Here is a 22750-nt window from a genome sequence, read left to right as displayed (position 1 = left end):
TGTACAAAGGGTATATAAAGGTTGTACAAAGGGTCTACACCCGTTCTACAAATTTCAAAAAAATATGTAGAAAACTAAAGAAGGGTGTACAAAGGGTTTAGAAAGGATGTAGAAAGAGTGTTGAAAAGGTTTAGAAAGGGTGTAAAAAATGAAGATAGATGGAGAAAGGTTGTATAAGGGTGTAAAAAATGTATACAAAGGGTGTAAAAATATTAAGAAGGATTTAGAAAGGGTGTACAAAGTGTGTACAAGGAGTGTATAAGGAGTGTAGAAAGGGTGTACAAAGGATGTAGAAATGGTGTATAAATGGTGTACAAAGGGTCTACACCCATTCTACATATTTCTAAAAAATATGTCGAAAGGTTGTAGAATGGTGTACAAAAGGTATAGAAAGTGTGTGGAAAGCGGGTAGAAATAGTGTACATAGTGTGCACAAAGAGTGTAGAAAAAGTGTTAAATAGGTTGAAAGAGTGTAAGATTGATGTCGAAAGCGTGTTAAATGGGTTTAGAAAAAGTGTAAAAAGATGAGGAAAGATGTAGAAATGGTGTACAAAAATGTGTATAAAATGTGTATAAAATGTGTATAAAGGGTGTATAAAGGGTGTACAAATGGTGTATAAATGGTATACAAAGGGTGTACGGCCTTTCTACATCTTTCTAAAAAATATGAAGAAAGGTTGCAGAAGAGTTTACAAATGGTATAGAAAGGGTGTAGAGAGGATGTAGAAAGGGGATAGAAAGGGTGTACAAAGTGTGTACAATGAATGTAGAAGAGTGTATAAAGGGTGTACAAAGCTTGTACAAAGGGTTTACAAAGAAATTTAAAAATGTAGAAAAGGTGTACAAAGTGTGTAGAAAGGTTGTACAAAGAGTGTATAAAGGGTGAAGAAATAGTGTAGAAAGTGTGTACAAAAGGTGTATAAAGGGTTTACAGAAGGTGTATAAAGGGTTTACAGAAGGGTTTACAAAATATGTAGAAAGGTTGTAGAAGGGTGTACAAATGGTATATAAAGGGTGTTGAAAGTATTTAGAAAGAGTGTGCAAAGATGAAGAAGGATGTAGAAAGGGTGTACAAAACGTGTACAAGGCATGTATAAAAAGTGTAAAAAGGGTGTACAAAACGTGTACAAAGGGTGTATAAAGGATGTACAAAGGGTGTATAAAGGATGTACAAAGGGTCTACACTCATTCTACATCTTCCTAATAAAGACAAAAGGAAATAACCAACAAACCCAAAAGGGGTCAAAGAACCCACAAAGAGACCAAAAAGCTAAACCAAAAACACAATACTCTTACCACAACATCAAGATAAACCGACAACAAGAATGTATGAACCCAAGAACCCAAACCAAAAACCCAATACCCAAGAACGCATTTACCTTGTTCCAACGAAGCTGTTGTCCGGCACTTCCCATTTCCACCAAACGGCGACAAAGGAGAACCACAAAGCAAACGTCAAAAGGGAGAGAACGACAACGCATGAGGGACAACGAAATGTGAGAGCGAGAACGAAACCGGAGACAAAACATAATGAAACAGGCCAAAGGTATATTTGGAACGAAATTTTTTTCAAACCCTTTTCATTTTCGTGCCCATATCTTTTAAAAAAAAATGGACCAATGACAAATTGACACTTGTCAAAAGTGTGTCAAAATAAGTGGATCCAAGTAGAAAATATACGTGCAGTTTAAGAAAATCTTAATATTAACGTAATTACTCCAAAATCTATATTGCTATAATATAATATTATTTACGATGCAACTTTTGTGTGTAAAATATCGGTGAGAGGATATTAGTATCAAGGTCTGCGAATCAGAGAAGGGAAAGGGCATTTGAAGTGAGTTAGCGGTGAGGGGTCATGGTTTCGCTTCATCCACTTGTGTGTCCTTTGTCAGTTTCCTCTTGCTCCTCTGACATTTTTAGATGCTCCCTTTGGTCTAGCTGCTACCGGTCCGCATGTTTTGCCCCAAAACGAAGAAACAGCTCCAAAACAGAGCAGCGTTCTTTCATCTGCAATGCTTCGTGGCAAGAGGTCCGAGCTAATCCATTCCGTACTTTCTATTTTCCAGTGTTACTGCTTTTATTCATTCTTCCTATGATTCATTCGAGAATATGTTCCTTTAAGCTCGCCGGAGTTTTACTATTCTCAGCGATTCCTTTCACTGCCGTGAAAGCCATAGCTAATAGTCCTCTAGGAGAGTCGCTTCAGAGGAAAATGGAGGAGGAGAAGAAATCTGCTGAAAAAAAATCGTCTAAATTCAAGGCATTAGCCGACAAGGCCCGAAAGGAGAGGTAATCCCCGGTAAGCAACTGTATCCATCGTGAGCGTTTCAACTGTAAGCACAGCTCACTTGAAATTTTTTATTTTTGTAAAGAAAAATCCTGGGAACTCAAAATATGAGAGATAAATCATAACGATGTTAGGAATTCAACGCGATTTGGATTAAAATGAATATATAAGTATAAAGGCGCATACATTCATTCTCTAAATATTTTGGATGCAAAGTCGTGTCCTATTATTTATAAGGGCCTGTTTAGTATTGATACTGAATCTCCATTGTGTCTCCTTTTATAAAACTTAACAATCTCCCTTGTGTCTCCCCTTAAAAAAGTTAACATGATATTAGAGCTGTTGATTCATCTTGGTGACGATTTGAACGAGTATAATATAAAGTATGTGAAGAATCATACAATTTAATGGATCTTTGTATCAAAAGTCTCCCATTTCAGAATAACTTATCCTATTTTTGAATGAAGGTACAAATTCACCACTAAGACACTCATGCTTGAGAGGGAGGTGTTCTAATGTGGAGAGACTCACATTTGAGGGAGAGATTGTTAGGAATTTAAGGTGAGTTGGAAGTTTCACATTGAGGAAAAACGAGGAAGATGAACAATACATAAGTAGAAAGACTCATAAACCCATTGTTTTAAGATTTTGGGTTGAAAGTGGTATTCTGATCTTTTCTATGGATTTGTTCACAATTCATTAGTTCCAAATTGTATTTAAATTGGCCTTGATTTCTAAGTGATATGGAGTTATTTGGTGTGTTGGAACAAACCATTAGTTGAGGGCAAAGGGAACAAGACTTTGTCTTTGGAACTACATTTTTTATTCCCATAGACAACACCAATCTTCTGACCTCAAGTTTGTTGAGATAATTTGTTAGGGTCAATTACCTTGCTTTGGAGCTTGAAACTGCATCATGATTTTCTTCTTTAAAAGGCATCTTGAAAGGTTAAGGGACAGAGCTGTATTTAAATTACCCTTCATCTTGACTTTAAAGCAATGTGAGATTATGAGGTGTACCGAAACAAAAAAGTTTGTAATGTTGATTCGAGAGAGGTTGGAGTCTTTTGAAAATTGCGAAGAACAAAACACATTTGGTGTTTGTTTTTGTTTCTTAGGACTAGAAGTCAAAACTATTGGTTAAGTTAAAACACTTCCCACCATGTCATCCAAACCCTTGGCAATGTTTTTTAGTTTTAAAACCCTTTTCAGAAACAAATTTCAAAACTTGGAATGAGAAACTAATTGTTGAATAACATAGAATTATCTTTTGGCCTCAAGTCTATTTAGATAGTATTGTTAGAGTCAATTATCACATCCATAATTATCACATCCAGGGTATTGTCTGTTTTGAAACTTAGAGCTTCATTATGTTTTTGTGCTTTAAATGTGTCTGAGAGTTAATTGAGAAATGTGTTGACCTTGATTTTTAAGAAATGTGGAACTACTGGACAACCGGAGTAAGCCTCCCAATCGAGGTCTAAGGGATTCGTCGAGCCCACTTTTTGATTTCTCTTACTCTTAATTGAGGGTTAAGGGAATGGGGGTTCATTTTCAGAATCACTTTTCCATTCCTTTAGGGATCAAAGATTTGTCTTTGGAACCTTTTTTCTTTTGTCACAGACGATGCCAATGTTCTAGTACCATATTTGTTGAGATAACACCATTAGAGTCAATCATTGTATCTGATGTATTGTTTGCTTTGGAGCTTAGATCTCCATCACGTGTTGTCCTTAAAAAGTGTCTTAGAAAGTTAAAGGAGTGAAGTGTATATAAATTGTCTTTGACCTTGGTTTCTAAGCAATCCCACATAAGGCACCTATGTTCCAACCTTAAGTTTGTTAAAATAACATCGTTAGAATTAAATCAACTCCTAGGTGACGTGAGAGTATTGGACCTACCATAACTAACCCCCAAGTAGAAAAGTAATTTTGTTTAAAAAGAAGGTGAAAAGTAAATCAACCATATCGAAAGGGAGCTAAATTTTGAGTTAGTTCTGTCAATAGTTTAGAGCTATCTTGATCTAGAGGAAGCAATACATATTTTAGCAAGCAATGAGGTGAGACTAGATTTCATGGATATAAGATTATAACCTGAGAAGGGAGAAGACATGAAAATATTAGAAAGGGAATGGTGGTTCTAACAATCTTGCAATGTGATGCAAGAAGCAAGAATAATCATGACTGGAGACATTCTTCAAAATTGATGTGACCTTTGACAAAGGTACAATTGGAAGGAGTTCATTAGACAGGTCAGAAAATGGAGGATAGGGAGATAGGGGTATAGATATATAGGAGACCTCACTCAAGAGAAGAATATCTGAGGAAATTAAAATTCCTTTGCTCATTGGAATTGATGCCAATGATTATGTTAACTGGGTCGAGATATATTGTTTTATGTGGTGGGATACTTGAGTTCCAAATCCATCTTGGGTGATGTTTAGGAACATTGTAATTAGACATTTTCAGTCATCCATAACCATAATCCTTACTATATGTTGGATCTTAAGAAAGAAGGTCTATGCAAGAATATTGGGAGCTTGAAAAGGCTCAAGGAGGAGGCGAAAGTGAAATTGAACATGTGAGAAGTTGGAGTACTAAGTGAAAAACTCTTTCTTTCCTATCAATTATGTTGGGTGAAGAACCCGGAGAAATATGGCACTAAATGAGTGATGAATACACCTATTAGAGACTATGACATCATTTTCACTTCAAAACCTTAAGTTAATGAGTTTGTGTGTTTTTTCTCCTTATGTGTGGTGCTTCTTGTCTATTTGTAGTTCATCCTTGACTCTAACAAATTAAAGGTCAGAATTGGCAAAAGGTATTGAAGGACTTTGATGATCATTTCTTGCCATTTGCAATAGTTAAGTTCTCAATGGAGCCTTAGGTTCTTGTTAGACATTGATGCTCTGTAATGGGATTAATAAAGTAAAAATCGAGTACAAGAAGAGATTGGAAGCACTTGCTTGTGTTTGATCCAGGATGGGTAGAGCTATTTTGGGTTGCAAGGTGGGGATTGACTTGATTGTCACATCAGGCTTGAACCAATTGGGACCTCAAGGACAAGGAGAAAGTTTAGGGGAAGGAAGAAGTATTTAGGTTACAATAGGTTTGTCATTAACCTGTTTTTAGTTATATCTTATATTAGTGGGTGAGTTTTGCGGATAGTTTGAAGAAGGCATGTTGTCTATAAAAAAGAAAAAAGGGGATCTTATCTTTTGTGAAAGGTTTGTACTCAGAGACTAGGCAATGGGGAGAGATCAGGATCTCTTGAATACACTAATTTAATTAATCTCTTGCTCTTATCAGAGGGGTTGTAAAAGAGAATACATAAGAGAAAAGAGAGTTCCAAATTATCATTTCGTTGCTTGATTATTATTCTGACGCTTGTGTGTCCAATTTTAAGCTAATTTCATTAAACATTCACTACTATAATTAAATAATTTTCAGCTGTTGGTATGGAGAAGATCGGCCTCGTTGGCTTGGTCCTATATCATATGAATACCCATCATATCTTACTGGGGACTTGCCTGGGGATTACGGCTTTGACATTGCGGGGCTAGGCAAGGATCCTGTGGCGCTGCGTAAATACTTCAAGTATGTTATATTTAATATTTTAATGGAAGCCATCATGCATGTGTTGCTGCTGCTTGTCATGTATGGTAATTTTTCATATGATAAAATGTTTGAATTTTTTATTTACTTATATATAAAATAAAAAATATTAATTATTATGGTATTCTTTGGACAATAGTTTCCTATTTCTTTTAAATAGTTTATCAATAATCTGAAGTGCCTGTTTTCAAAATTAACAGAAAAACATTATATAAAACAGAATTGTTTATTAATGATGTTATATTGTGTGAAGCTTTATATATAATCATTTTAACCTCTTTTATCAATAAGTTTTGAGATATTGCATGCTCGTTGGGCTATGCTTGCATCTATTGGAGCTCTGATTCCAGAAATATTAGACCTATTGGGAGCCTTTCACTTTGTGGAACCTGTGTGGTGGCGTGTTGGTTATTCAAAGCTCAAGGTTGGGATGTCCTGTTTCTTGGACCATATTTGTACAATCTTGCTTGTTAATTTGTTGGGTTTTATCATTTAGGAGTTTGTCCTTTTGATTGATTGGAAATGTCTATACAATTTGTTCTCTCTTAAATATTGGGTAGATGTTATAACCCCTTTGTTAGATTAGAGTTTTTTTTAACTCTTTCAATTTTCCGTTAATGGAGTTATAACAAATCTATTGTAATTTTGGTTTATAAAAACCCTTTCTTTCAATAATAAAAGTAAGCAGAATAATTCAAAAACATTGTATTGAGAAGTGTGTAGTGTTACCTGAGTCCGACAATAATAGCCGGGAGTTGTTTGTCAATGCACTACTATGAGGAAAGGAAGCAGTGGAAAAGATTGATAGAATAGTCTGGAGTCACGTGAAGAGGTGGAAAATGTGAAAGGTTATCTCTAGAAGAGGTGGCAAGAAGAGAGTGACATAAAGAGAATTCACTGTAAAGGAAGAGGTCATTACAATTGGTATCAGTTAAGTCTGGAACGATGCTTACTAACAAGGAGTTAGAGAACATGGTAGAGATAGTTATCCAGAATTACTGAGAATTCCAAGTCAGGTTCTTGGATGATTTATTAGAAAACAAACAGAATTGTTCTACCAATGTGTTAAGAACAGGAACAACCACGTATACACTCCAGGTCTTTCGAGAGGACCTGTCTCTCCTTATTTTTCCTTTACACAAAACTACCAAAAAACTACTTACCAAAATCTAACACAGATTATATATAATAGTCAGTTACATAACACAAAACTGCAGGAAGTTATAACTACCTGCTTCCTTTATTCCATTTAACATAGACCTTTCCACTAAACTTATCAATACCCCTTCAATGAAGTGTGACCTTGTCCTCAAGGTAAAATGCAGGGAGCTCCTTGATGATGCCAGAAATGTGGGAATATTTCTTGGGTAACACCAATTTGCCATGGTAGAACAATCTCCCCTTCTTTAACCCATAACCCTCACGAGCTATAGAATTTAGCACTAATTCTTGGATTAGAGAGACCAGCTTAGCATCCTGCTAGATTTCTGCTTCCCAAGTCTTCGATTCATCAGTTTGAAACATACACACAGCCATAAAATAATCTTTCCGTGACAAAGCATCAACCACTTGATTCTCTTTGCCAGGTCTGAAACGAATCTTGAAGTCATACCCAATGAGTTTGGAGGCCCATTTAAACCGTTCCTCTATCAACAACCATTGTCCAGTGAGAAATATTAAATTTTTTTGGTCTGTAACTATAACAAAATGGCTGCCCATTAGGTAGTGCTTCCATTTCTGGACTGCCTGGAGTATAGCCATCAACTCATGCTTATACACTGACATTTGCTGACCTCTCTGAAAGGGCTTGGCTCCAAAAGGCTAGGGGTCTACCTTCCTGTAACAAAACAACCCCCAATCTTTTGCTACATGCATCCATTTCCAAGGTGAAGGATTTTGTAAAATCCGGTACTGCCAACACTAGCAATTAGGAAACAACACCTTTCAGAGTGTCAAACACATTTTGAGCCTCTGTCGCCTAGCGAAACCCCTCCTTAGTTAATAATTGTTTGAGAGGTTTGGCAATCTTAAAACCATTGCACAAATCTTCTATAATATTCAATTAACCCCAAAAGTCCCCTCAAAGCCTTAGCATTTTTAGAAACTGGCCAACTCCACATAGCTTCCACATTCATTGGGTCTGCAGCCACACCTTCTTGGGAAATTATATGACCTAGATTTTCCAACTTTAGTTGGCCAAAAACACACCTTTTAAGGTTGAGTTTCAATTGATGGTGCTGCAGCCGCCTTAAGGCTTCCTTTAGATGTTTCACATAGGTATCTAGAGTAGGACTGTAAATCAGGATATCATCAAAGAAGACTAGTACTGACTTCCTTAAAAATGGCTGAAAAATCTGATTCATCAAAGCCTTAAGACTTCCTTTATGAACAACTTGGTTTCATTTGAATAATTGATTATCATTAATGCCAATCAATTATCATAGAGCTTTTATGAAAAATAAAACCTTTCCTGAGGGATCTTTGTGCATGCTACTGTGTGATTCTTTAAGTCCTACACATAATTTATTTACTAATATATGACTTATTACAAAAGTTTAATAACATGCATAAATAAAATATAAGTCTTCCAATATCTTTTGTCATCACTTTGAGTTTATGGACTTGCTTTTATCATCATCAAAATTTACTTCTTCTTTTGTCAACAATCCCCCCTTTTTTTATGATGACCAAAATATGTTTTAAAGCCTTTTGTAAAAACCTGCAAATACACAACTATACAAGAGAAAGACATTAGAGAATTATGCTTTACTTTAAACTTTTCTCTCCCTTTTTTTTCGTAACTAAAAAAAGGAACTCTTGAGTTAACTTCCCCTTAATCAAATAACTTAATAAAATTTAATACAATACTGAAAACAAAGGAAACTTTGTTTTATTAATTTGGAATTCAGCACTCATATCATCATTTATCATCAACAAAATAATTATCAAATTTCTAATAAAAAATCTCTTCTAGTATCTTCTAATAAAAAAAAACAATAGGCTCTCATACACTAAACAATTTAAACCTGTAAATATAATGGTAATAAATGTAATTAACAATTCCTTGCTTATGAATACTTTAATTTTCAACAGGGAGATACTTTGGATTACCTTGGCATCCAAGGTCTTCACTTTGCTGGAAGTCAGGGAGTGGTCGTGATTGCTATTTGCCAAGCACTCCTTATGGTAATGCTTGTATCCCTATCTGCGTTTGTGAGTTTTGTTAACAATTATTTCTTGTGCTTATAAATTTTTTGTTGTGATATGTGTCATCTGGTGGTTTTTGAACAAGAGAGTACTTAGTGGCGATGTGGTGATAGAGATGTTCTTAAAAGGTCGATTTATTAGACGAAATAGCTACATGCCTTGTCAAGAAATAAAGAACATAAAACCGGAAATGTAGACTGAATGTAGCTACATGCCTTCAATGGCACTTTGTGCCCAAAACATTTTCCTAAGTCAATGATTAAATTAGTTTTCCCTACACTCAAGGTAGTTAAAATCAAGATTATGATCAAGATCATGCAGGGTTCACAAAATCGTAAATCGTAACTAAAATATCCACAATATAATGCCTACACACACTGATACACCAAGAAGAGAAGGGTAAGAATAGGGGGGCAGAGTATATGAGAGGAAAATGACTAGGAAGGGTGGTGTGGCACACTAGGGAGGAATAGGTTGGTTAGAAGAGAGAGAAAGGGGTATTTGTTGTTTAAAAGAATCAGGGAGGTAGGTTTTAGGGAGGCGGTTATTTTGATGCTTAGTTGGAGAGGGAGCCATTTTTGGTTTCTCTTAGGAGGTTTGCTCTGGGCAGCGGGATAGTTATATCCTTTTGATTTCTTGTTTAGCAATATTAATGAATCAAATATAATGCCTACGCCTAGGCCACCTTCTAGTAAAACAGGCTTTGAAAGTTGATTAGCTTGCAAAACACTTACGTTGTGTTTGGATGAGATAATTTAAAAGGGTAATTAATTTATTTGATGAATTTGAAATTCTTTACACTTGTTTGTATAAAGTAATTAGAAAGAAATTGAAATTTAAGAAATTTTGAAATAAAAGAATGACAATCGTGATTGAAGGTCAAAGACGATTGGACTCAAGTCAAAGGTTTATATGAGTTGGTCTGAGCTTAGGGTCAAAAAAGTTTATCAGGGCCAAAGGTAATGACCAGTTGACTCGGATCGAAGGTCGAGACAAGTCAGCTTGGACCAAAGGTTGGGTTGAGTCAGCCTAGGTCAAGTTGGCAGAAGGTTGAGTTGATTTGACCTGCGCCAAAGGTTGAGTTGATTAGACAAGACCAAAGGTCGAGGAGAGTCAAACCAAAGGTCGAGAGGAGTTCATTTCCTCGTAGTGTCTCACAACATGCTTTGTCTCCTTTTGTCTTAGTTCACTCTGACATTTGGGGATCCAATCGTCTTAAGTTTAATTTAGGATTTCAATATTTTTGTAATTTTTATTGATGATTGTTCTCTATGGTTGTTTTTATTTATGCTATCCTTGAAGGTTTACCTCCTAAATATGCTCTAGTAATCTCTGTCATGAAAGCAAATTTGATAATCCTGGAGCTGCTAGTTGTTGAAGTAGAGGTGCTTCTTTGTTATGATTCTCGAGCTGTCCGATTTAATAACAAAATCTTCTCTCCTAGTCTTCACTATATATAGACCTCTCCTAACCCTGGACTTGGTTCTACTCATGGGCTTTGTACATAATTCTTGGGTCAGCATCATTTCTGGTCATCATGGTACTGGTCGAGGTTGTAGTGGACGCTTTGCTAGTTTTCAGTGCCAAATTTCTTTGATGCCATCCTTCCACACTGCAACCTGTCTAGTTCTCTTCAAATTCAAACATCAGAACTCCCAACACTTGGGTGATCCTCATTTAAATCAAGATACTCCTAGTGCTATGCTTGCTAATATGCCTTCTCAAGGTGGAGTTCTTATTCCTGATTCTGGTGCTTCCTTTCATTTTACTGGGGAGCCACAATATATACATCAACTTGGAATTTTTGAAAGACTGGACAAGGTTTGCAGATTCATGGATCTTGGTTCTTCCTCCTTCAACTCAGATATTTGTTTTAGATTATTAACGTTCCCTCTATTACCAAAAATTTATTGAGTTGGTCCTGATGGTCTTTACTCCTTCCTAAATCTTCATCTTCAAAGGTCTTCTGTTTGTCTGTCTTTTACAACAAATTCTCCTTCAAAGGTCTTTTCTAACAGTGCTTCGAATTCTAGTTGTCATAGTCCTTGGCATGCTAGACATGGTCATCCTAGCTCTCGTGTTCTTAAACTTGTACTTAAATCAATGTCATATCCCTTCAATGAATAAAATATTGGAAAATCCTAAAGACTTCCTTCTTCTGCATAAACTGTTTATACAACTCCTTTGGAAGTTATTTTTAGTGATCTTTGGGGGACGCTCATATACTTCACATTCTGGATACACTTATTTTGTCTCCTTTGTTGATGATGCATATTGCAAGTTCACATGGATTTAGTTTTTAAAATCTAAATCTGAAACCCCTAAAAGGGAGCTTTAGAAAAAGCTGTTTTGTTATCTTTCATAAACCTGCTTTTTGTTGTCTAGTGAATGTCTGTAAATATATGTTGTTGTCTTAAGTTGTATTGCTGCAAACCATATCCAAATTATTGTTTTATATGTATACTTAGTCCGGCTGAGTGAAAATTCGTTCAAGCTTATAATAATTGGAGATTATAATAATTAGGGATTCTTAAACAGGTTGGACCAGAATACGCTAGGTATTGTGGGACTGAGGCATTGGAGCCTCTAGGAATATATCTGCCCGGTGATATAAATTATCCTGGAGGAGCTTTGTTTGATCCCTTGAATCTGTCCAACGATCCCGAAGCTTTTGAAGAGCTGAAGGTAAAAGAAATTAAAAATGGACGTTTGGCAATGGTTGCCTGGTTAGGCTTTTACGTGCAAGCAGCACTGACGGGTAAAGGTCCAGTTCAGAACCTTATTGATTTCATTTCGGATCCTTTCCACAACAACTTTCTGAACTCCCTCAACATTATGAAATTCGTCATATGATGTCGATAAGGAATTTACTTTCATTTGGATGCTCGTTTCTACGTTTTTGCTGACGGAATTCTTGTCAGAATGGTATAACCATCAGCCATGTACTCCTCGCAATCAGTAGTCAAATCTCTGTACAAAAGAAACTATTTCTAATATTTTGCTTGTTACTCTTCAGTTTTGGACAAATATAATCACGGAGATTTTTTAAATGTTTTGTTAGATTTTTTATTTTTATTTTATAAAATAAAACCAATGTCAAATAATTTTATTAATGGTATGATGACAAGGTACAACTACTACCAGCTAGCTTGGTTGGACCAATTAGTACAATAGATTATATAAAATTTAAAAGCACATAGCCAAAATAATTGTATTCATATAATGGAACACCAGTATTGCTTAGACATGAATGGAAGGTATTCCCGTATTCCACGAGTATCGCTTGTAGATGAGTTGAATGGGAGAAGTTGCACTTGCATAGCTACAATGCAACTACATAAAGATGATATTCCTTGCATTAACATTTGAAGACTTTTAGATACCGATTGTGTTACAGTGTAAATTGATTATCAGCATGCTTGTAGAAAACTGTGGTGGCGCCAGCAGATAATGATAAATTGTGATAATTTCTCCATCAACCCATGACACCTTTCCTAGTCCAAAACATTCCTCCATTGAGATTTGGCTCATCGCCACCACCATACCTTCCTTAATAATCTGTGTATTAGCCTGTAGACCTAAATGCCACTTAACAATATGCAAAATATATCCAAGGCATCCACTTGTCAAAATACAACTAATTAACAACCTTCTTATATTAATATAATAATAATAAATATAAATAAACAATAAGATAAGATGTAGTCGTATCAATAAAAGGAATTAAGAATTTACAATGAAAAATTTAGCTCATATTTATAAAAAAATTAAGAAGAATGTTTAAGAAGAAATTATTTAGTCATAATTAATTTTATGTTAGATAGTTCCACCGTGTTTTCAATTAACTTTTGTACTTTGCTTGTGCTGTCAAATTGTGCTCACCTTATTAATGCTTTTAAAGGAAATTATGAATACGAAATTACATTATAAGTGTTTCTACTTGGGTGGCATTAAAAATTGGATAATATTTTTTTTACAATATTTAAATATTGATTATGTGTTAATATGGGATTGGTCAAAAATTACTCCAGAATCAATAATAATAATCATAAACATTATTGTAGAGTAATTATAATAACAAAGACGTTTCAAAATAGTAAAATCAAATTACAAAATAATAAATAAAAAGATGAAAATAATTATTAAAGCTATATTTTTAGTTTGTTGTTTAACAAATTCTCAAATCTTTATATGTTTTGCATATTGTTCTTATAGGGAAAGAGATATCCGTATAACACCAAAATGTTCTTCTCCTTCTAGGCTTTGCGTCCGAAGAATGATTTTATGATAACATTCTGAAATTAAAAGTTAACAAATCGTCAGATACACATAATAAATGAAATAATAAACAGTACATACACACAATAACTGCTATATGAAACAAAAAACAGTACATGCACATCGTAACTAGTATCCCATTTATAGTATTTTGATGGATCATTAACAAGATGAACCTAGACTAGATAAGCCAGACCTAAGTTGAACAAGTTTAAAATGGCCCCATCTCACCTTCATATGCTACACATAATATCAAATTAAATACACTAAAAATAAATAAATATATAAATCAAATTAAGAAGACAGAGACACCGATGAAAGGAATAAAATCGGTAACATTTACACGAAAAGACCAACCTAACATGAAAAGATCAAATTAAGAATTCGTTACACCTATAGAGTAGCTAAAATATGTTTAACCAAAATTTCGTAACGAAAATACACTAGACTGTAAGACGACTGACTAATTACATCCTCTAACTAATTCCCGCTTTTAGTAATGAAGGAAAATCCAAATCCAGTCAACAGATTTTTTAATTACCATGCCTACACCAATGAGCTTAAACGTTTGTGCGGAGTTTGTGGGCCCTATAATCGAACAAATGCAAGTTCATACACTGCTCGTTGTTTAAAACCAAACTTCATTCACTTCCAACATTAATCTGAACTCGCTTGAAGAAAGAGACTACATTCATTGATCAGTCAGATCGGGTCAAACACGATGGACAGAATCGGTTAGATCTAAGTTAGGTCATCCCATCTATTAGACAACCCCAAGTAACGATTTTTTTTTTCTTTTTTTGAAACAAAGCTACAAATTAATACACAGATAACAGATAATCTGTTCTCAACTGATTAATTCTTAGTCATGCCAAATCACATTCGCTTTCCTTCTCGTAAGCTTCTTCCTCTCCTGTAGTCAATCTCAGCATCGGAGCACGATAACCCCATCTTATATTTCCTGCTAATTCTGGAAGATTCCATTTTTGAGAATATATCCTCATCATCTACTAAAGTAGGGTTCTCTGGTATGCTGAACCCAGAGCTGTTGCTACCATGCCTTTGTGATTTATGATCTGACATGCAAGAAAAGGCATATTTGTTTACAGGTAGATAAAGAAAAGGGTACGAAAAAGTAGAACACAGAAAATCCCCATTTTTAAAATTTATATATCACCCTAACACAAAATTACCCTCCATCTTTTCCAGATAATATACGAAGATGACCAATGTCTTACATTCTTACCGGACCAAAAAAATTATAACTTTATCCATCAAAAGTCAGTAGAGCACAGCACATGGCAGGGCACCAAGCCTCAAGTTATAGAAAAGTTATTATATATAATGTTGAAGCCAAATTGCAAGTAATTTAGAAGTGCCACTCTATTTTATTTTTCATTTCCATGGTTTCTCAAGATGCAATGAAACAAATTAATATTTAAACCTAGAATTTACAACATACCTTCATATCCTTGATATATGGTGGCCTGATTGTCTGCTGGACCTGGATTTGAGCCAAGACTACTCCGCAATGTCACCTGTGTCTCCTGAGCTTTGAACCCTTTCATTAACGAAGGCTCTATGTTTTCTTCCATTGTAGACTTGCCAGAGGCAAAGGGCATCATAGTAAATGAATCCTCCATTACATCAGAAATTTCCACATATTGAGAGGTAGTTATAATCTCATCTGCACTAAAACCAAACGATGCCCGGTAAGCTTCGATTTCTTCCACATCCTGCTTAGGACTTCTAGCATGCCTACTCTGATGTCCATTTCCACCAGTAGATTGAACATCTGAATCTTTTGAAACACTTAATCTCCCACCATTATGAGGAAATGGAGGATTTTGGTCCAAGTAGAATTGTGCATAGGTAGCAGGGCAAAAGAAATTTGTATCTTGGGATGCACTAGTGACACCATTTGTGTCATGCCCAGATACCCTCCCCGATCCTGTTCTCTGATATTTTCCATTCTCAGGAGACAATGATGAATCCCACTGTGGACGGAACTCCCGTTCAGGAAAAGAAGATGATAAACAGTCACCTGAGTTTCTTGATATTGGAGATATAAGGCTGCTGGCAGGACTTCCAGGGTAGAGTGAATATGTAGCTTGAAGATCATTTGCACTGATGTAGTTACCCTTATCACTGTTTTTGAGATCCACAGAAGATGAGAGAAAATGAGCAAAAGGTACATCTGGGGAAGAGGGAGTTGTTAAATGAGCCAACTCAGGTGGAGGAGTGAGAGGGGCAGTTGATGGTTCAGTAGTGAAGTTTGAGAAGACTGGAGGAGACACCAGCTGTGTTTCATGAGCGTATGGTCCTGTGGCATACATTGTAGATGAAGGACCACCAGGTGAGTTAGCAGATAAGGATAAGAAACAACTAGGTGATTGTGCAGTGGAAGGAAGGGCAGAATGAGTGAAGGATGCTGGTGAAGAAGGTGGGGCTAAGAGAGAAGGAGCTAGTCCCGTGGCTTGATTTGTCAACCCAACCACTTGAGGTCCATTTGGCTGAGAGGCTGGCCCACTACTCTCAGGAATGCGAGATGCAGGCACAATGCGCTTACCACCTTTCTGAGAACCAAAACAAGAAAATGCACCCCAGCATCCTCCCCATCTCTTTCGCTGTCAATGCAAGGGAAGCAATATGGATTTACACAAAGTTTAAAGGAGATTAATAACAAGTAAATCTGAAATGAAACAGTAACTATTGAAAGTTCTACTTGAAATTTTAAATATTTAACAAGAATTCAAACTCTTAAACATCTTTATATCTTTTCACATAAACATCACAAATACTTCATATTATCAGTTAACCTTTATGCATGCGATATAAAAGCTTACAGTTAGCAATCACAACATATCCTTTAGGGTCTAAGTTTATATCTCTGAACTGAATTTTATGAAAACTGTTAAGGGACTTCTACATTAACATCCTATACATCACAAAGTTAAGTGACCAGCGTCCTTTTGGCACTTTGATTCTAGTAATCTCACTCTTAATTAATAGACAACAGTTTGGCCTTTATATTTTTTAGGTGTTTTTGATGTATTTCTCCTTCAATATTTAGCATACTGTCCTATTATCCTGTAGTTTCGCCTTGACAGACCCGAACATAAAACTACAGCGTCATGAGGTTAACTACTTCACTCAGAAATTATAGTGCTTTCTAACGACAAGCTCCACTTTCAAGATTTTGACTTCACACAATGCTTTTTCATAACGAGCAAGCATTAAGTGCTACAATTGTGAGGTAGCAACCCATGAGTAATTTCTCATAATACACTTTAAAGTCTTTTGGCAGGAAAAACAAGGCTATGGTCAATTATGCAACAATGCAAGTTTATACAGTTCTTCGGTGCATTTGCTCAGAAATGAATGCCATATTCTCAATGGTCACTGTTAGGAGTTGGAACGTTTTGGTTTTTATAGCCATTTTCATTTTGGCTTGATACTTATCTGTTTCCTTTTCTCATTTCAGGATAATGCTTTTGTGCCCATAGATGCATATTGTCTTTGTTTCAATTAATACTCCGTTCTTTTATCAACAAGCAGAAGAGAGCATGAGATCAACAGAATTTATTTAGAATTCATCTTGAAAACTTGAAGGTCACTGAAATTCTAGCAATTAAAATGCTTATCAATGAAGAAATAAGATCATAAAACATTTGGAATGGAAAAAAAAAAGGACAATTAAAAGTTGCAGACCTGTAGATAGAAATTTAAGAAAAGCTAGAATAAAGAAAAAACATTGTCCTGAGTTTTCTCCCTTTGTTTCATTCCGGGAAGCAAATAGTATATGCTTAATCATCTTTTATTCCTGGATCAACACAATCCTGTCCTATTTATTCCTCCAATCTTATTGCAAAGCATTAACCTATTTCATTTCCACAAAATGTTCAATCCAAGTACCATAGGGTATGCAGAAATAAATGTCCATACTAAATAAGAAGGAAATCCTAGATAGCAGTGCGAAGCAACTGACCTCAAAACCACTAATTCGGGATAAAGGCAATGAGAGGGACGACAGCTATTCTAGATATTTTTATGACTATCATTTAGATTATTATATTATATTTTATGCTTTATTAGGTTTTTCTATGACTATTGTCACTTGATTTACTATATTATTTTGATTACTGCTACTCTTTCTTCTATTGTATTACATATTATGCTTTATTTAGTTTATTACTGCTATTATTATTATTATATTATATGTTACTATTTTAAAAAACAAAAATATGAAAGTTAAACTAGACTCAAACTGAAACCCAAAAAAGAAAAAACAAAGGGAGAAAAGAAACACTGAAAAACGTGTAGCCCACACGGCCCAATTTCACTAGTCAGCTCTCTGCTAGCTAAGTGTAACCACCTGTGTCTGAAACTGAAACCCAATGGCACCGATCAAAGATGGAAGACTGGAAGGTTTAGGTAAATAGCAACAAAAGCAAGGTACCAGAGCTATCCAGCAAAGGGGCATGCAGCAAACACTGTCCAACAACAGGCCAGGTTGAGGAACCTGTCTGGCTTTCGATTTTCGGCACTGTTTCACAAATTGCAGACATAAAGATGCAAGATTTCCAAGTTTCCTTCACAAATAAAAACTGTTTTTCCTAAATGCAAGAACCTATTGTGTCGCCCAGGCTCAGATTTTGCAAAAGTGTGCCCCCCATTCACTGGGATAGTGACACTATTGATTACATAGCATACTAAGTTTAGAGCACTGAAAGAAAACTCCGAACTTTTCAAGTTATTCTTATCCCAAAAGGCTGATAGACACGAAAAGAAAAAGAGGCATAGCGGAGTAAGAGAATGGTTGACCCCTTTTTAAGAGATACATGTGATAATTGGATCACTTCATTTAAGGACAAATGACTGACAAAGATAAGGCAAGCTCAGGATACGGAACTAAAAGGAAAACACATTACAAGGACACTTTGGTTTTTTTCATTTTTTTGGAATCCGGTATTATTAATGAGAAGGAAGAAAGATTTCAGAACAGTGGAGAATAAGCCCTACTCCTGAACAGAGGAGCAAGGAAAAACCTAGAAGAATCAGGCTCTACAAAATATTCATGTAGCTATTAAAGAAGGCTCCTTTATAGAGACCATAGGCCAATCAATAAAGGGTAAAACTAAACAATGTTATCAATTCTCAAATCTTATCAAGATCCTGAAAATAATTCTTGAAATATAAAAGCAGTTTATTCAAGCTAAATAAATAAAAAAGCACTATATTAAATAACCCCATAAATGCTAATCAAAAGAAACTGTATGAAATCGAGAGCCAGAACCCTGTATATTACCCAAACAATAGCAAATAACTTATTTGAAATGACAGTGGCTTTTGGCGGATGTAAGGAAAACTGGGCAATCCTTCAGGAAGTTACGAGTTATTCCTTAATCTTATAACTCCCCTAGTTCCACTCTTATCAAATTATGATGTTGGACATGCAAATCAAATGTCACAAAAACAGCACAAGTTTTTAATATGATTTAGTTTACCAATTTGCAGAACTATTTGACATTATAAAGCTTTTATAGGACAAATATTCTCAGAAAATTTGAGATAGAGTGTGCATTTAAAAATAATTTTATGTTGCTGATAGCAAAATTAGTACCATAAAACTACTACAGGACTCTTCATCTTCTCACCCGTTCGTTCTTAAGTAATTATCTCAATAGCCATAATTTACAGCGGCCCACAAATTTACAGTCATTTAAGACTCATTCTACAGAAAACATCAATTTAACTCTAATACTACTTTGCCTCCTGTGAATGAGAATATGAAACTTATATTAAAATTGTATACAAGTAGTAAGTAAATAATTATTTTAAAAGTATAGATTCTTCTAGCTTCAAGCTACATGATATACTTGCTAATTATGAACAAATATATGTAAGAACCGTATAACAGAACCCTTAAAGGTTATTTAATATTACAAATTTTACAATGACATATATGCATAACAAAATACTCTTTAACACAACAATAATTCAACTCCAACTTCATAATAAAGCAAAGTATCAAACCACAATAATAAGGTCTGATAGTACATTAGAACAAAAAGATCAAACTACATCAATCACAAAATCATTTGTTCAAAAGTTGAAACATAAGTTATTAAAGTGAAAATATTTAAAAAAAAAGGAGTTAATTTCTTCAAATCATTTGGGCCATGATAGACACTGTTACTTTGGGTAAAATATTGTATTTGATTTCAAGCTAGCTTCTTCACTCAAAATTTGACGGGAGTTTATCTAGAAAGCTAGTTTGTTTACCCCTCGTAAAATTGAAACAGTTTGAGTTACTGTGAGTTTTTGACAACCTTATCCACGTGGGTAGTCCAGGCTATTAGGATATGACACAAACCTATACACATAAAGCGAAAAAAAAAAGAGAAACAAAGATTCTACTGGTTGTTAAAAGGAAGAAGATAAAGCACAAACTATTTATTATATAAGACACAGGTATTCTTTCAATACCTACCAAAAGATAAAAACAAAACAATCTCAAATAGTTATTGATCGTAGAGGTTTATTTTCTTACTATATAGCATATAAAAACATGCGAATCCTTCTGCTAACAGAATTCTCAGTAGTTTTTCAAAATCAAGGTTTACGTAACACAACATACATAAAGCAAGCGTGGATGTGATACTATGGATCTAGATTCTGAATGCAAAATTGAAATAAAATATATATAAAAAAAAAGGCCAATTGCACCAAAAGAAGTAAAGTAAGCCGCCCTTCAAACTAGTTTATGGGGAAATATTTCTCTACAAAGCTTCTACTAAATGCTAAAATGAGGCAGCTTTGAAAACTAATAATTCGGCCATCAGATCGGTCCAAGTTTAGCTCGGGCGGGTTTGAAATGATCGACTAGGTTTCTGGCCGTGGGGATTGTTTGTCGTCCATAATGTTCTCGAAGGCTAACATATGCAAGTACAACCAGAAGACTATACAGAAAAGCAATGGCACCCAATAATGTAAACTAAGTTACTAACGCAATTATCGTAGTCTGACGTGAGATCTGAGGAGGATGTGTCCTTAATAGAAAGAAAACAGCAATAAAAAAACATAAGAAGCGATCCCCAACAGAAAATATACAAGTTTGGGGTTAGGTTATGTACTTGGGACCTCAGATCTAACCCCAAAAGCCCTTATCACACTGGAAAATAATCTACAAAGCATAAGTGTTGTGGTTTGGAAATGAAATTCGTGAAGAGTGAATAGAAGGACACGTGAGATTGAGGGAGTGAGGAAGATACTCTTTCGTGCTGAGGAAATCGATTTTGCTCCGACCCCATTAGATAGTAGTAGCTGGGCTGTTTCTGTTGCACTCTACTAGGACTGTCGGGTGAAGCTGTTGGTTGTTTGTTGTTGCTTGCGTTGAGGGCACTAGCTTAAACCAAGATCTTTCTCACATTTCTTCTCCAAAAGCTGAAACCCCATGGACTTCTAGCTTCTCTGTGTGATGAGAGGGATGGGGAATATTAATTAATTTATGGCAACAATCAGAGGACAAGGAAAGACAAAAGTGAAAAGGATTGAAGTGTGTGTGATGAAGATAGAGAAAAAGCATGGAGGCCGGGCCAAGGGCTATACTTTATATTATTAACATTATTACTGGAAAATCACGCATACACATTACTGTCCAGATAAAATTAAGAGTCTACTTATGCAAAAAAATTCATTTATACCGATAAATAACTACAAAATCAACTTCAATTATATTAATTAATTGAACATCTTTTAAGGTAAGATGGAAATGACAATGGAGAGAAACAATGGAGAATGAAAATGATAAAAGTTGAAAAAGTTATAATTAAAAGGCTGAATAATATGAAAATTTAACATTTTTTGTGTGTATTCAAATTCTATTTAAATATGTATGTCTCGCAGATATAATTTAACAAAAACTTGCCATTCTCTTAAGAAATTTCTCACAATTTGAATATAAAATTAAACACGAGTATTTGTATAATTACTTTAAATAAATTCTATGAAACCTCTTTGGAGCATCCGTCAAACCATTTTCTATAGTAGAGAACAACCGTTTCATATAAATAATTTCCTGAACTCAACCAACTAAATTATCTTTATTTTTAATTTCAAATGTATGTGTCACTGGATATATTTTAAAAGTTCAAGTTTGATGGTCCATTTTACTTATTTTGCAGTGTTAGAAAACAAATTTAAATTCAATTCAATTTTATAGAGTGAACTTCCGAGATTTATATTTATTTACATATTTTACTTTAATTATATTTTCAAAGATATAAAATCTCCAACGATTATTTGAAAATATTAAGTGTTTAGAAGGTTTCTAATCAACTAACATATTTAGCAGGTGGTGAATTAACCTCATACTTTAGGTCTTCAAAATAATGATGTTGTAACAAAAATAACGGGGCATAAACCCTTGGTATTACCAAAAGTTGTTCACTAAATCACATAAAGATGTTGGTTCATACTTTATTGGTATGCACTAAGAAAACTTTTCCCTTTTAGCACATCTTAATTAAAAAAATCTAATGGTCCATATGTGGTGGATTAAAGTGATAAGAATGAGAAAAACAAATTATGAAAAAAATGATAAAGAAGAAAGAATGAAAAATAAAAGAGAAAAAGAATAAATGGTTATGGAAGAGTGATTCAATATATTCTTAAACTCTTTTCTACTAGACTAAATTGTTTAGTGTAAAAGTGATCAAATAACACAAACTTTATATTTTATATTGGTTCATTCTAAATTAAATTATGTGTAGTTTTTCTTAAATAATATATTTAAAGATTTTATTAATCAAATCAATTATTATAAACTAGTACATAAACTACTCTTGCAAATACACATATCATTTTTAATTTTCAATAATACATAAATTACTCTTAATTAATAGGAAGTTGTCAAATAAGTGTCACTCCTTTAATGAAGTGTTTTATAAAGAGTGAAGAAAACAATATAAATATGGTTAAACAAACCCTAAATAGTCTTTCATCAATTTTAGTGCAAAAACTTCACTTAGAAGGACTTTAGGTGCAAAAATTTCACTTAGAACAACTTTTCTTAAAGTCTGTAGCAAGGTATTATAAATATAAACAATAAAAGTTTTTTTAAAAAAAACAACAAAAAAAAATAAAAGATAATAAAAATAAATAAAATAAATATAAAAAGTTGATCTCCAAGTCTTACATAATTAAATTCTTCATTGATTGTCGCGTGTTTATTACTTAATCAGTTTTAAAATACATCTCAAATTAATTAAATAATTATCCAATCAATTTGTTAATTTTCTCACCTATTTCAATATATATATATATATATATATATATATATATATATATATATATA

General features: G+C 34.3%; 2 protein-coding genes across 5 annotated transcripts; one reads left to right on the top strand and one right to left on the bottom strand.

Moving 5' to 3' along the window:
* Positions 1 to 1778: 1778 nt before the first annotated feature.
* LOC106764628 (chlorophyll a-b binding protein 7, chloroplastic) lies at positions 1779 to 12164 on the top strand. 3 transcript variants are annotated; one of them, XM_014648919.2, is made up of 6 exons: positions 1779 to 2032; positions 2126 to 2292; positions 5743 to 5889; positions 6199 to 6331; positions 9001 to 9093; positions 11653 to 12164. In XM_014648919.2, exons 1-6 carry the CDS (start codon positions 1859 to 1861, stop codon positions 11965 to 11967), a joined length of 1029 nt encoding a protein of 342 aa, XP_014504405.1. In that variant the 5' UTR covers positions 1779 to 1858; the 3' UTR covers positions 11968 to 12164. The 3 variants fall into 3 exon arrangements, with proteins under 3 accessions (XP_014504405.1, XP_022638313.1, XP_022638314.1); XM_022782592.1 differs by having other exon boundaries at positions 5743 to 5949; XM_022782593.1 differs by having other exon boundaries at positions 5743 to 5949; positions 11639 to 11852.
* A 1095-nt stretch (positions 12165 to 13259) lies between these two features.
* Positions 13260 to 20988, bottom strand: LOC106764627 (uncharacterized protein At1g76660). Of its 2 annotated transcripts, XM_022782591.1 has the most exons (4): positions 20667 to 20988; positions 14855 to 16019; positions 14245 to 14468; positions 13260 to 13409 (listed from the first exon to the last, which is right to left on the bottom strand). In XM_022782591.1, exons 1-3 carry the CDS (start codon positions 20703 to 20705, stop codon positions 14269 to 14271), a joined length of 1404 nt encoding a protein of 467 aa, XP_022638312.1. In that variant the 5' UTR covers positions 20706 to 20988; the 3' UTR covers positions 13260 to 13409; positions 14245 to 14268. The 2 variants fall into 2 exon arrangements, with proteins under 2 accessions (XP_022638312.1, XP_014504404.1); XM_014648918.2 differs by lacking the exon at positions 13260 to 13409 and having other exon boundaries at positions 13960 to 14468.
* Positions 20989 to 22750: the final 1762 nt, after the last annotated feature.

Source organism: Vigna radiata, chromosome 6 (genome assembly GCF_000741045.1).
Source record: "Vigna radiata var. radiata cultivar VC1973A chromosome 6, Vradiata_ver6, whole genome shotgun sequence".
NCBI classification, from domain to species: Eukaryota; Viridiplantae; Streptophyta; class Magnoliopsida; order Fabales; family Fabaceae; genus Vigna; species Vigna radiata.
This window is presented reverse-complemented; position numbering and strand designations above follow the sequence as displayed.